A 13,413-nucleotide genomic window follows, 5' to 3' on the forward strand; every position below is an offset into this window, starting at 1 on the left:
TATTTTTTCTGTCTCCTCTCTTAGATATTAAGATATGAGAGTGGAGACCTTGCCTACTGTATTTTTCTATTTCCCCACAGATCTTAACGTAGTATACTGTCTAATAGTGTACGCTTCCTAATTAAAACAAAATCCCAATGTCTGTATATGTTTATGATATGAGTATTCCAGTGGGTGACAATTACTAATTTAGAAATCATTTAATTGTGCCTAAAACCAGGAAAAAGAAAATCAAGATTTGTTAGATAGATTCCAGATGCTTCATAACCGAGCTGAAGACTGGGAGGTCAAAGCCCATCAAGCTGAGGGAGAAAGCAGCTCAGTTCGACTGGAACTTCTTTCTATTGACACAGAGAGGAGACACCTTCGAGAAAGGGTGGAGCTATTAGAAAAAGAAATTCAGGAGGTAATATATTCATTTATCTTGTGATGACATTATTTAGTAAAACAATTACGTTCGAAGATACTTTAATGAAGTGAAATTTAAGCATTGATTAAGTAAGTTCAATATAATCTTTTATCAATTCTGATCATTTGTGTAGGAGCCCCATTACTTTTTTTTAAATTGTAGTAAAATATGCATAACATCAAATTTACCACCTTAACTGGTTTTAAGAGTACAGTTCTTTGGCAATTAGTACATTCACATTGTTAGGCAACTGTCATGACCATCTCCAGAACTTTTTCATCTTCCCTGACTGAAACTCTGTACCTGTTAAGCTCTAACTCCCCATTCCTTACGCCCCACCTCTGCACCCCCCCACTCTGCCCTCCCTCCCCATCTCAGCCCCTGGCAAGCATCCTCCTTTCTTTCTCTAGAAAGAAGAGGTGGACGTGGAGGGGTGGGCTGACTACTCTTTGTACTTCATATAAGTGGAATCATACAATATTTGTCTTTCTGCGACTGGCTTATTTCACTTAGGCTTAAGGTTCAGTTAACCTCAAGGTTCACGTATGTTGTAGCATGTATCCAAATTTCATTTCTTTTTAAGGCTGAATAATATGCCGTTGTGTATATACCTCACATTTTCTTTATCCATTCATCTGTCATTGGACGTTTCATTTGTTTTCCTCTGTGGTCGCCAGGAATGATACTGTTGTGAACGGGAATGTACAGTAAAGTAAAGTAAAAGTCCATGCTTTCACTTCTTTAGGATATCCCTGGCAGTCGAATTGCTGAATCATGGTAATTTTTATGTTTGATTTTTTTCAGGAATTGTCATACTTTTTTCCTTAAGGAAAACTATAACAAACATAAAAATATGAAAGTGGCTTTAAAATTTGGTAATGGATATAGGCCGAAGGACTTTTGAGGTGCTTGATCAGAAAAGCCCAGATTGCTTTGAAAAACTTGTTGGTAGAAAGATTCATGTTAGAGAGGATTCTAGTAAGAGCTCAGAAAAAAGAAAGACAAGCTATTGACAAAACTTCTGTCATTTACAAAATACATAAATTTTCAAGAACAGAATTTTTCCAGAAATCTTAATGTTTCTTCTAGGTCGTAGTCTTCTAGGTTTCTTCTGAGGTCGTAGATGAGATCATGTTATTGGACACAGAAAGAAGGGTGATCCTTGTTATAAAATGGCAGAGGACTTGGCTTAATTAATTATGGTCTACTCTTGGGAGGAAAGTAGAACTTTTTTTTTCTTTTAGATTTTTTTTTTTTTTTTTGAGAGAGTGAGCACAAGCAGGGGAGAAGTAGATATACACATTGTATATATATATGTGTATACACTAACACACACAATGAAATATTACTCAGCCATAAAAAAGAACGAATCTTTTCATTCTTGCTGTTTACAACAACATGGATGGATCTAAAGGGTATAATGCTAAGCAAAATGAGAAAGAAAAATACCATATGATTTCACTCAAATGTGGAATTTAAAAAATAAAACAAATGAACAAAGAAAAAGAGACAAACCAAGAAACAGACTCTTAACTGTAGAGAACAAACTGATGGTCACCAGAGGAGAGGTGGGGGGGGTGGGCTGAGAAACAGGTGAAGGGGATTTAGAGTGCATTTACCATGATGAACACTGAGTAATATACAGAAGTGTTGGGTTACTGTATTGTACATCTGAAACTAATAAAACACTGAATATTAAATATACTAGACTTAAAATTCAGGGGGAAAAGGAAACAGGTCTTGATGACTTGGAAAATTCTTAGCCTATCCAGGCAGTGTGCTCTGGAGACAGGACCAAGTGTGGCTCCACAGTCTGTTTGTGAACAGATTAGGTAGGTGACTCATGTAGCCAGTCAGTCATCTCAGTAGAAATACTGCCAGCTTGTACTGACAGGGACAGAAACAAGGTGAGATGAAGGAAGGCTTTGAACATCTGGGATCCTACCAGCAGAAAATAGGCTGATAGAGTTCCTTAGCTACAAATATGTGTTCTCCCTAGAGAAAAATGAAGAATGTCTCTGGAGGCAGCTCAGGACCAGCCTGGCTGCCAAGAGCAGCTCAAGGCTGGCGGTGCTGCGATTGTCACCCCAGGCCCAGGGCATGTTACCTCCTTGGTTGCAAGGAGGGCCAAGAGGGTGGGGCTCTAGCTGAGGGTCAAAAAGGTGGGGCCACTCTAGCAGGCCCAGAAGAGAGACCACTGGGCACAGATAATTATTCTTAGGCCTTAAAACCGAATGGAATTTCCCTTGGTTGGTTGCAAACTTACTCTGGACTAGTAACCCTTTCATTCCTTATATTTTCTCCCATTCAGGGTGGGCATGTCTAGTCTCTGTTTCGCTATTGTCTTTGGAAGCAAGTAACTTGTTTACTAGTGTCACAGATCTCAGGAGGGAGAGTAGTTTGGTGCCTGGTTGGACCATACCCAGAGTCTTACCCATAGCTGATTTAGATGATGCTTAAATGAGACTTTGGACTCAGTTGATGCTGGAGTGTTGGGATGGAGTGAATGTATTTTGCACAAAGGAAGGATAAGAATTTGGGGGAGATAAAGGGGGGATAGAATTAGGGGCCTTAAGTTATGTTGAAATCCTATACCCCAGCACCTGTGAATGTGACCTTATTTGGAAATAGAGTTTTTGGAGGTATGATCAAGGTAAGATGAGATCATACTGGACTAGGTAGGGCAGGCCATAATCCAGTGACTGGTGTCCTTTGTAAGAGAAATCCGGAGCAGAAGATAGAAGGGAAAACACCGGATGAAGACAGAGGCAGAGACTGGAGCAAAGCGTCCACAAGGCAAAAACACTGAGGACTGCCGGCGGCCACCAGCAGTTGGGAGGGAGGCATGGAGTAGATTCTCTCTCAGAACCTGCAGAAGCAGCCAGCTCTGCTAATGGCTAGATTTCAGACTTGTAACCTTCCGAATTGTGACAAGAAATTTCTGTTGTTTTAAACCACCCAGTAATTTACAGTGATTGGTTACAGCAGGGCTAGGAACTACCCTGTCTCTCTGAGTTTTTCTATTAAGAATATAATAACTGAAGGAAAGCTTTTCAACCTTCAGAAAAATGCTCAGAAGAAACTATTCTTTAATATTTTTCTTCTGTCATTGTTCATGTTTTTATGTGGTATATAAAACTGACTTTTACATATTTATATTTCATTTTGGGGAACTTTGACTTTAAATTCATTAACTTGGAAAATCCAAATACTTTTCTCCAATCACTGGAATTTATTAAATCTTCACAGCACAGTTAGATTTTTAATGTCAGTTTCTTTTCTTAGTAGCTGTTAAAATAATTTTATTTTTCAAGTATGGAATTCTTATTAAAGTCTAGAGTAGAGTTTATATCAATTTGTATTTATCACTCAATTTAAATTGAGAAACTTAAAATGTGGACTATTCTAGAAAAAAATTTATATCAGTATTTCAAACTTTATAATTTCAGTTATTAAAATCTTATAAAGTTGTGTGTTACTATTAGGTTAAATTAAATTTAAATATAACTCAGGCATTTCGTTTTAAGGCAAACTCCATTTTGAAATTTAAAATTTAAAGACATCTGAGAAGTGAGAAGTATATATGTTACTTTTTCTTGTAAGGGTGTTATAACAATTTATAAAGATAAAATTTTAACCTAACTTCAAAGATCCCTCTTGTTCACCCTAAAACAAAAATTTTAATCTTTGCATCTTCCAAATACATACGTGAGGTACTTAGGTACTGTGATTAATAAGTACATACAGTTCATTTGGTTAAGCATTAAATAGGCCATCTTTAAATAGCAGAAAGCTTCCTGAGAGTATGTTAAAGTATGCAAAAATTGGCTCTTATGTTTCCATAAAGAGGGGTCTCGGCTGCACAGACTCAAGCCTTTAAAATTATTGGGTTATTTTAACTTTTTACCAGTTTCTTTTTCTACTTTCAGCACATAAATGCACACCATGCTTACGAATCTCAGATCTCATCAATGGCCAAAGCCATGTCCAGATTAGAAGAAGAGCTGAGACATCAGGAAGATGCAAAAGCAGCAGTGTTGAATGATTTGTCGTCTCTCAGAGAACTTTGCATTAAGCTTGATTCAGGCAAAGACATTATGACCCAACAACTGAATTCCAAAAGCCTGGAGTTAGAGAGGGTAAGCACTTAAAAGATACTGTTTTGTAGCACATTATTTTATTGAGCCCTCCTCTCACTGTTTTACTTCATCAGACGCTGCCCAATATATTTGTTCCCCTTAAAGGAGTTACATTTGACTACGGGGTTCTGACAACTAGATTCTTTGCCAGGATTTTTCTGGCAAACATGGTGATGAAATTAGGTGCTCTCCATTTTGGAGTAGATGGGTGTTTAGGAAAACAGGAGTCTTCTTATTGCAGAATAGGAGTATATCCCAGTACATTTCTTCTCTCTGTTTGAAGGTAAGATTTAAATGAAGGATTGAGCAATTTATTGCTTCCTAAATGGAGTTGTTTTTCCTGATAAAAATCCCAAGACATTTAGGGGTGTCTGGGTGGGCTCAGTTGGTTAAGTGACTGCCTTCGGCTCAAGTCATGATCTCGAGTCCTGGAACTGAGCCCTCAAGCTGGGTGTCTGCTCAGCGGGGAGTCTGCTTCTTCCTCTTCCTTTGCCCCCACCTCCTCATATACGCAAGTGTGTGCGTTCTCACTCTCTCTCTCAAATAAATAAATAAGATCTTTTATTTATTTAAGTATTTAAGGTATTTAAGTCTCACTTAATTTTAAAAGTTTTGTTAGCTGGAACTTCCCATTCTCAAACTGAGGCAATACTTTAAACAACCCAGCGTGTTTCCAATTTTCATAAATTTAGTAGTGTCTTTATTTTCGGGTACTGAGAAGCTCCAATGCTGACTCAACTGTGTAGTCAGAGTATATATAATAGATCAGAAGGGCTTCCTTGCTGATAAGATTGGCCACATTTTAGGATTTTTATGTTAATGACCCTCTCTTGACAAGGTAGTGTGAGTAAAAACTATTTGAGGGCTGGAATAGGTCTTGTAGCAAATAAGCACTTACTGAAAATAGCAAAAATTATCTTGAAAATAAGATGATTTTCTTACACTGAAAAAAAAAGTGATTCAAAATATTTAAGTGGTACCCAAAATAAACAACTGATGGGTGTATAGCTCTGCAAATAATTTTTCAGAATAAGCCTAAAATTGTACTGACGTAGTCTTCATTTGTTTTCCCTATAGGTTTCGGCAGAATTAGAAAATGTGAAATCAGAAGCAGAACTATTAAAAAAACAACTGTCAAGTGAGAGACATACAATTAAAAACCTTGAAACATTGTTGGCTACAAATAGAGATAAGGAATTTCATTCTCATTTAACATCCCACGAGAAGGATACAGAAATTCAGCTGCTTAAAGAGAAGTTAACCCTTTCAGAAAGCAAATTGTAAGTGGCATAAATCAACCTATATAAAGAAAACAGCTTGTCAAAAATAATTTTTCAGTTTTTGGTGGGAGAGGGTGATGGGAGCATGTAAGGTGGCATAAAACCAAAATATCTTCCTTACATGATGGCTGCTTTAGGGAATTCAAGGGTTTAGTTCAGGAGAAACATTGTGTTTGGAAATGTAGATTTGTCTGTCTTCACCAGAGATGGTACCCATGGAAGGGAATGAGTGAGCTCTAGAAAAATTTCTAAATTTGAGGCACAAAGAGGAGTCAGTTAAAGGAGAAAGCATTGCAAGATGGGGAGAACCATCTGTGTGTCTCTTGCTGTGGACGAGGAAAAGATTTCAAAAAGGCTGTGTGTTACTACCTTTTTGGAGATTGATGATAGTGTCTTTTAGATGGTCAGGTTTGGACATGCTTGATAGAAGAGGGGAAGAAACCCGGAGTGGATAGTACAAGTAGAACTGTTTTAAAAGGAGTTAGAAGTATTTTCGCTTTCGGGGCACCTGATTGGCTCAGTCAGTTAAGTGTGGCTCAGGTCATGATCCCAGGGTCCTGGGAGTGAGTCCCATGTCAGGCTCTCTCTTCAGCGGGGACCCTGCTTCTCCCTCTGCCGGCTGCTCTGCCTACTTGTGCTAGAAGTCAAATAAATAAATAAAATCTTCTTTTAAAAAAGGAAAAGAGGGGCGCCTGGGTGGCTCAGTGGGTTAAAGCCTCTGCCTTCAGCTCAGGTCATGGTCTCAGGGTCCTGGCATTGAGCCCCCCATCAGGCTCTCTGCTCAGCAGGGAGCCTGCTTCCTCCTCTCTCTCTCTCTCTGCCTGCCTCTCTGCCTACATGTGATTTCTGTCTGTCAAATAAATGAATAAAACCTTTAAAAAAGAAAGGAAAAGAAAAAAATATTTTATCTTTCTGAGGCAGGAGTCTAGAAAAAGTCAACAAAGATGCTTTACATCTTGATGCTGTAATTCATGCCTTGTTCAAATTTGTATTTCCACCATTGCTGCAGTGCCCAGCACATACTGGAAGCTCAGTTTAAATGTTTGTTAAAGGGGCCCCTGGGTGGCTCAGTCGTTAAGCATCTGTCTTTGGCTCAAGTCATGATCCCAGGGTCCTGGATCAAGCCCCGCATCGAGCCCCACATCGAGCCCCACATTGAGCCCTGCATCGGGCTCCCTGCTCAGTGGGAAGCCTGCTTCTCCCTCTCCCACTCCCCCTGCTTGTGTCTCTCTTGCTGTGTCTCTCTCTGTCAAATAAATAAAATCTTTTTCTAAAAAAAAAAGTTTATTAAATAAATAAGATGAATGAATGAATAAAAAGGAAAACTTAGTAATAGAAGTTCCGGAAGGAAAAGAAAAACTTACTAAGTTGAGAAAATTTGTGTTAAAAAATTTGTTTTTTTCTTTTTTTGTCCTTAAGTATCACCTCTTTTGTATTTATTAATAACAAAAAAATCCATAGCACTTGACTAAAAAACAACACATTTGTTATTATATCTTTGATTTTTAAAATTTGTTTTTAAGAACTAGTCAAGGCCGGGAAAACACCATGCTTCGGGCTAAAGTGACACAATTACAAACTGATCACGATGCTCTGAAAAGGCAGATTTCAACTGAAAGATACGAACGGTAAGAAAAAATTCTTAGCACTGAGCAGTGTTTTTATTTATTCCCTGTCCTATTTCAAAAAGGATTTAATATGGCTTAAAAATAGACAACTTCCTTTTAGCATTCATACAAAAATAAATTTCTTCTGCTATTTATTCCTAGAAAGTCATCGTGTTGTGGCAGATAATATCCTTACGGTAAATAAAGTAGCAAGTATTGTCTCAATGTTTTCTATAGGATTTCTCAGGGCAAAGTTAGGGCATTATTTGAAAGAGTAAAGATAGGGAATCAGCAAGCTAGTAAAGACTCTACAAGAACCCAGACGATATCATCCAATAGGAATCTCTAAATATAGGTCATCACAAGAGTGATGATGATCGTAAGAACAATGGATAAGGGATGCCTGGGTGATTTAGTCCATTTAGTGTCTGCCTTCAGCTCAGGTCATGATCCCAGGGTCCTGGGATTGAGCCCCACATTGGGCTCTATGCTCAGCAGGGAGTCAGTTTGTCGCTCTGCCTGCTGCTCCGCCTGCTTATGTTCTCTCTCTCGCTCTCTGACAAATAAGTAAATAAAATCTTTAAAAAAAAAACAAGAACAATTGATAAATATGTGCCGGATACCATATACCAATAATCTATTCTTATGCCTATATTAGAGGAAACCAAAGTCACACAAATAGTAAATGGTGGAGCCAAAACTACAATCAAGGTAGATCCTGTACGCCTGAAACTAACATAGGCATGCTAATTGTACTTGAATTAAAAAAAAAAATTTAATGGAGCGCCTAGTTGGCTCTGTCAGTTAAGCATCTGACTCTTGTTCTCAGCTCAGATCTTGATCTCACTGTTATGAGTTCAAGCCCTGCACTGGGCTCCATACTGGGCGTGGAGACTACATTAAATTAGTTAATTAATCTTACAGTTAATTAATTAAAATGAAGGAAAGGCAGATCCAATTTTATATCCCATGCTCTTACATACAATATATTCCCTATAGCTTAGTAATTTTCATACTCAGTTATATTTCAGTTCATTTGCTTTGTTACATTAAAAACTTGAATCCCCAAATGTTACAAGGAGAAATGACACCTGCTTTCACAGCTAAAATCAAAATCTAATTTGCGAATCACTTGTCAAGTTACCTTTCTTCTGTTATTCTTTCTTGCTATGTTAATACCATAGACATCAACATTCCTGAGATTTCTTTCTCAAGTAGTTGGTTATATTGCTTATCTGGTCAATTTTTTGAGTTCTCTTATTATCCATTGGCATCAGAACTTTGAGTGAGGTGTTCTTTGGACTATAGACAAAATTTACTAGGAAATCAATATTTATGATTTCAAAAAGAAATGAAGCCTGAGAAATGAAGAAATGTATCAGTGTCATAAAAGCAGTGTTACTAATTTCTTGTAATTGGCAAGATGTAGTCTTTTTTTTTTTTAAGGTTTTTAAAATTTATTTATTTGACAGAGAGAGATCACAAGTAGGCAGAGAGGCAGGCAGAGAGAGAGGAGGAGGAGGAAGCAGGCTCCCCACTGAGCAGAGAGCCCAATGCAGGGGCTCTATCGCAGGACCCTGTGATCATGACCTGAGCTGAAGGCAGAGGCTTTAACCCACTGAGCCACCCAGGCACCCCATGATGTAGTTTCTTAATGTGCTAAACTGCACATGCATGATGATTTCCATTTCCTAATGATGATTTAAATTCTCTTAAAATCAAGGGCCCTAAATCAAGCCCTCTTTTGCCTAGGGTTATAAGACCCCATTAATTCTTCTTTTTCCGTTGCCCCTAGTCCTCAAAGAAACCTTGACTGGCATGACCATGTCTCTTTTTCCTTACCATCCAACTAGATTATACATTTGTACACCACCCCAAGGAACACTTTTGGTTCTTGGGGGAAGAGAGAGTGGGACAAAAAAACTTTAGGTATTACAATGATTTATAGCCCTGTAAGGGGACTCAGTACATAAATAGTGTATCTACATGTTAAAATTTCATGGGGAGAGGTAGAAAATTTGGGGGGAGGGAATATCTTAAAAAGTTTCTTTAGGGGGTTAATAATGAAAAAATGTTTGTGAAACACCCAACTAGGTAGAAATCCTGGATACTGAAGATATCTGATAAGGCAGAAAGTCTAGGCCAGAGATTGAATAGTGCACAAAAGAGGTAGCCACACAGTTACCATGCTTTGTGGGGCTGACTTGGACTCTAGCATAACAGAGAAAATGGTGATTTCACTTCCGATATTTGGAAGTTGTTAGGAAGAAGGAGGCTAGGTCTATGTGCAAGGGGAGGTGGGAAAGGACGGGCGGAGAGAGCAGGGAACCAGCCAACTTTGAAAACCTCTATTCAGTGAGGCTTTGAACAGTCTCTTACGGTACATATTACTGTAATTGAAATCTTTTATTCACTACTTAAAGATTATATAAGGATGCAGGATTTAAATGTAACAGAAATACTCATTAATTAATTGAGAAGTTATTTAGTCAGCCGGTAACAACAACAGCAGCTTATATTTGTATTCCACTTTCTGGTATAATCTCTTACTTGTTCTTTACTGACAGAGAACGCGCAATCCAGGAGATGCGTCGCCATGGTCTTCCCACGCCACCCCTTTGTTCTACTTTAAAGTCTCCTTTACATTCTCCTGAACATATAAACTGTTAATTATCAGAAGGTATGTACGTAACACCAAGGAGAGGCAAAACTAATCTGTAGTTATGAACATTCAGGAAGTAGTTTTCAGCTTCGGGGAAGGGGAAATTGCCTGTAGCGGTGGTCAGCGGAACTTTGTGAAGTAACGGAATGTTCTGTGTTTTGGTGATGGTTACGTGCATATATATGATTGTAAAAATTCAGTGACCTGAACAGTAGCAGTTCATGCATTTTATTGTCTGTAAATTATACCTCATTTAAAAAAAAGAAGACATTCACAATAGAAAACTAAATGACAGTATGAGATATCACATGGTAATATTGGATGAAGTGCCAAATTCAAGGTACAGATAATAGGTGGTAAAATTGTAGACGAAGATGTACAAATAGGAATGCACATGGCGGGGTGCCTGGGTGGCTCAGTGGGTTAAGCCTCTGCCTTTGGCTCAGGTCATGATCTCAGGGTCCCGGGATCAAGCCCCACATCCAGCTGTCAGCTCAGCGGGGAGCCTGCTTCCCCCTCTCTCTCTGCCTGCCTCTCTGCCTACTTGTGATCTCTCTGTGTGTCAAATAAATAAATAAAATCTTAAAAAAATAAGAATAAAGTTTAAAGAAAAAAAAGAATGCACGTGGCACAGTAGCCTCAATCTGACGGGATTGACAGGTTGTTGGGAAGTGATTAGGGAAGAAGGCATGGAAGGTAGAGTGGGGCATACAGGATATGTTGAATGTGAGGCAAAATTAGAGATTGTGTGTAGTCTTGGTTCTATGAGTCAGGGGGAGCCATTGAAGGTCCTTCTGTGTACTGGATGAATACAAGGGAGGGATTAAGATGAAAAACTGTTTGGGGCGCCTAGGTGGCTCAGTGGGTTAAGCGCCTGCCTTCAGCACAGTTTTAATCCTACAACCCAGAGAAATTAGCAATTAACATTTTGGTATATACTTCTTGTATTTGATGTATAATAAATAAACACACACACTCATAGACATACGATTCTAATAGAGATCTTACTTGAAATAGTTTTTATCCTGTTTTTGTTTTGTTTTGTTCTTTGGGGTTTTTCCCCTTAATAAATTGTTGAGAGCATCTACTCTTATCATAAAAAGTATTTTCAAAAATGCCACTTTAAAATCATCTAACAGGGGTCTGGGATCAAGCCCTGCATTGGGCTCCTTGCTCAGCGGGAAACCTGCTACTTCTCTCTCACGCCCCCTGCTTGTGTTCTCTCTCTCTCTGTTTGCTGTGTTTCTCTGGCAAATAAGTAAATAAATAAAATCTTTAAATAAAATAAGATAAAAGGATCTCACAGTCCATCACATGGCTATTCCATTATTTACTTAGGTTACTTTCTCAGTGTTTCCATTATGGAATTTTTCATATTTTAGTGTGTGTGTTTTAATTGGGAGAGTGATTAGATAGCATGTAAGGTTAAAATACTTGAAAAAATATTTGACTACCTATAATATGCTTTTTAAGACTCAGACAATACATTGTACAGTACTTGTCTATTAACCTGTCATATTATTCCTTGTTTTGAGTGATTTTTCTCAATTAACATGCTTTGTTAATTGAGACATGCTATGTTTCTTTTCATTCTGTATTATTCATTTAGTCCTCATATACTTTGATGTACCTGGCGGTTTGAGGGGAATATCTTTTTGAAGTATAGAACAGTACTTCTGAGGTACTAATTAAAGCTTGATTATGGGCAAAGGCTTTATTAGAGACTACAATTTCAGTTAAAAGTGAAAACAATCTCAGTTTTCTTTAAATGTTCTAAGTAATTTTGTTTGTTATTTTTCTCTTAACTCACCTTTCCTGTCCCTTCTTTTTCAGAATGATGGCTACAAATGAGTTACCTATATGGATTTTTTAAAGGACAGAACAGTAATGAAATATTTTAAATACTTGTTCCTGAAAATCATGAACATTGACACAAATTCTACCTCTGTCAACTTTTATTTAAATCAGTGAATATTTATGTAAAAATTTTGGTTTAAAAGAGCCATATCTATGTGTATATTTTTATATATGTGACAGAACAAAACATTAATAGTGCTAACTAATGTTCTATCTGTATTTATACTATTCCTGACTTAAATTTCTCCTCAAAGTGTGTTGTTTATACTGTGAATATAATGTATTGTTCACATTATACTTTAATAATCTTTTTCATAATGAGCCATGATATGTATATGTAAATATTCTTACTGTACTTATTTTCAGAGTTTTTAGTTTTCATGCCTGTGTTTATAAACCGTATCTTTAATGCATTCACAGAGGATTATCAACTTTGATGCTGTGCTCTCTCACTTTTTTCTTCTAAATGTAAAATTATTCACCAGTTTTTTGTTGTCATCAAGGGTAATATATTCAGGTCTATTCTTACAATAGCAGAGGTCTTGATAAAATAATGATCACCATATATAATTTGTTACTGCTAACTAGCAAAACTGATAGAAAAGATACATTTATATATTACATACAATGTAATATTGTGGTTATCACATGGTTTTCGTATAACAAGTTCTATCAGAATCAAACAAAAAGCTGCATTCAGAATTTTGTAAGACGAAGTATAGAACAGAAATTTGAGACACTTTTTTGGTAAATAAAAGTCCTCCTTATATTAATTGAAAATCTCAGAGTATAGAAGTATATGGAGTAAGTACAGTATTTTGTTAAAATGCCAATATACATTCAGTAATAGCAGTTATTTGCTTCTAAACCTGTGTGTTTTAATTTATGAGTCTTGCAGAATAGTAGTAAACACTGAACTGTGGCATATTAAATAGAAAACAACTTTTTGCAATTAATTTTCAAAGTTGTAATTTTAAGGACTTTAGATATAAACATACATCAATAGAAGAACAGAAGTAAAAAATAGAATATCAGATACAAAAACTAATCGTGTTTGAACCATACACATTTGAAGAAAACTCTGTTCTCTGTGGATTTCATTATGATTGAAAAAGAACTTAAGAACTAACATAGGAAAGTCGAAGAGCAGTTATTTTTGATATGTTTTGTTTTCTCTCGTGGTTTACTGCAGTGGAGTTTGTGTGTGTGTGTTTGTGTGTACCTAGGGGTGGGCACTGTTGTTTTTCCAAAACGAATATGCCTTATATGTTCGGGTTATACCCTTTGCAGTAATCCACTGTGTATTGGGCATGATGTGGTTTACTTTTCTGCCATCTTTGTAATTGTATGTATTCTGCCTCCTTTGTGTGAATTCATGTATTATATAGAAAAATACAAGAGAAATGGGACTATTTGCAATGTCATGTGGAAAATCTTTTAATAAATATATGTAAATAAA

The 13,413-nt window shown here is 37.0% G+C and overlaps 1 protein-coding gene across 6 annotated transcripts in view; it reads left to right on the plus strand.

Moving 5' to 3' along the window:
- Nucleotides 1-13,413, plus strand: part of CEP135 (centrosomal protein 135) — a 75,216-nt gene extending 61,803 nt beyond the window's left edge. For 3 of the 6 annotated variants that reach the window (XM_032334357.1, XM_032334359.1, XM_032334358.1), the window contains 6 exons: nucleotides 221-406; nucleotides 4,339-4,548; nucleotides 5,626-5,828; nucleotides 7,352-7,456; nucleotides 10,003-10,115; nucleotides 11,931-13,413. In XM_032334357.1, the coding sequence (XP_032190248.1) occupies nucleotides 221-406; nucleotides 4,339-4,548; nucleotides 5,626-5,828; nucleotides 7,352-7,456; nucleotides 10,003-10,105 (807 nt within the window). In that variant the 3' untranslated portion in view covers nucleotides 10,106-10,115; nucleotides 11,931-13,413. The other 3 variants (XM_032334360.1, XM_032334361.1, XM_032334362.1) reach the window with 3 other exon arrangements.

Source organism: Mustela erminea, chromosome 2 (assembly GCF_009829155.1).
Source record: "Mustela erminea isolate mMusErm1 chromosome 2, mMusErm1.Pri, whole genome shotgun sequence".
Lineage (NCBI taxonomy): Eukaryota > Metazoa > Chordata > Mammalia > Carnivora > Mustelidae > Mustela > Mustela erminea.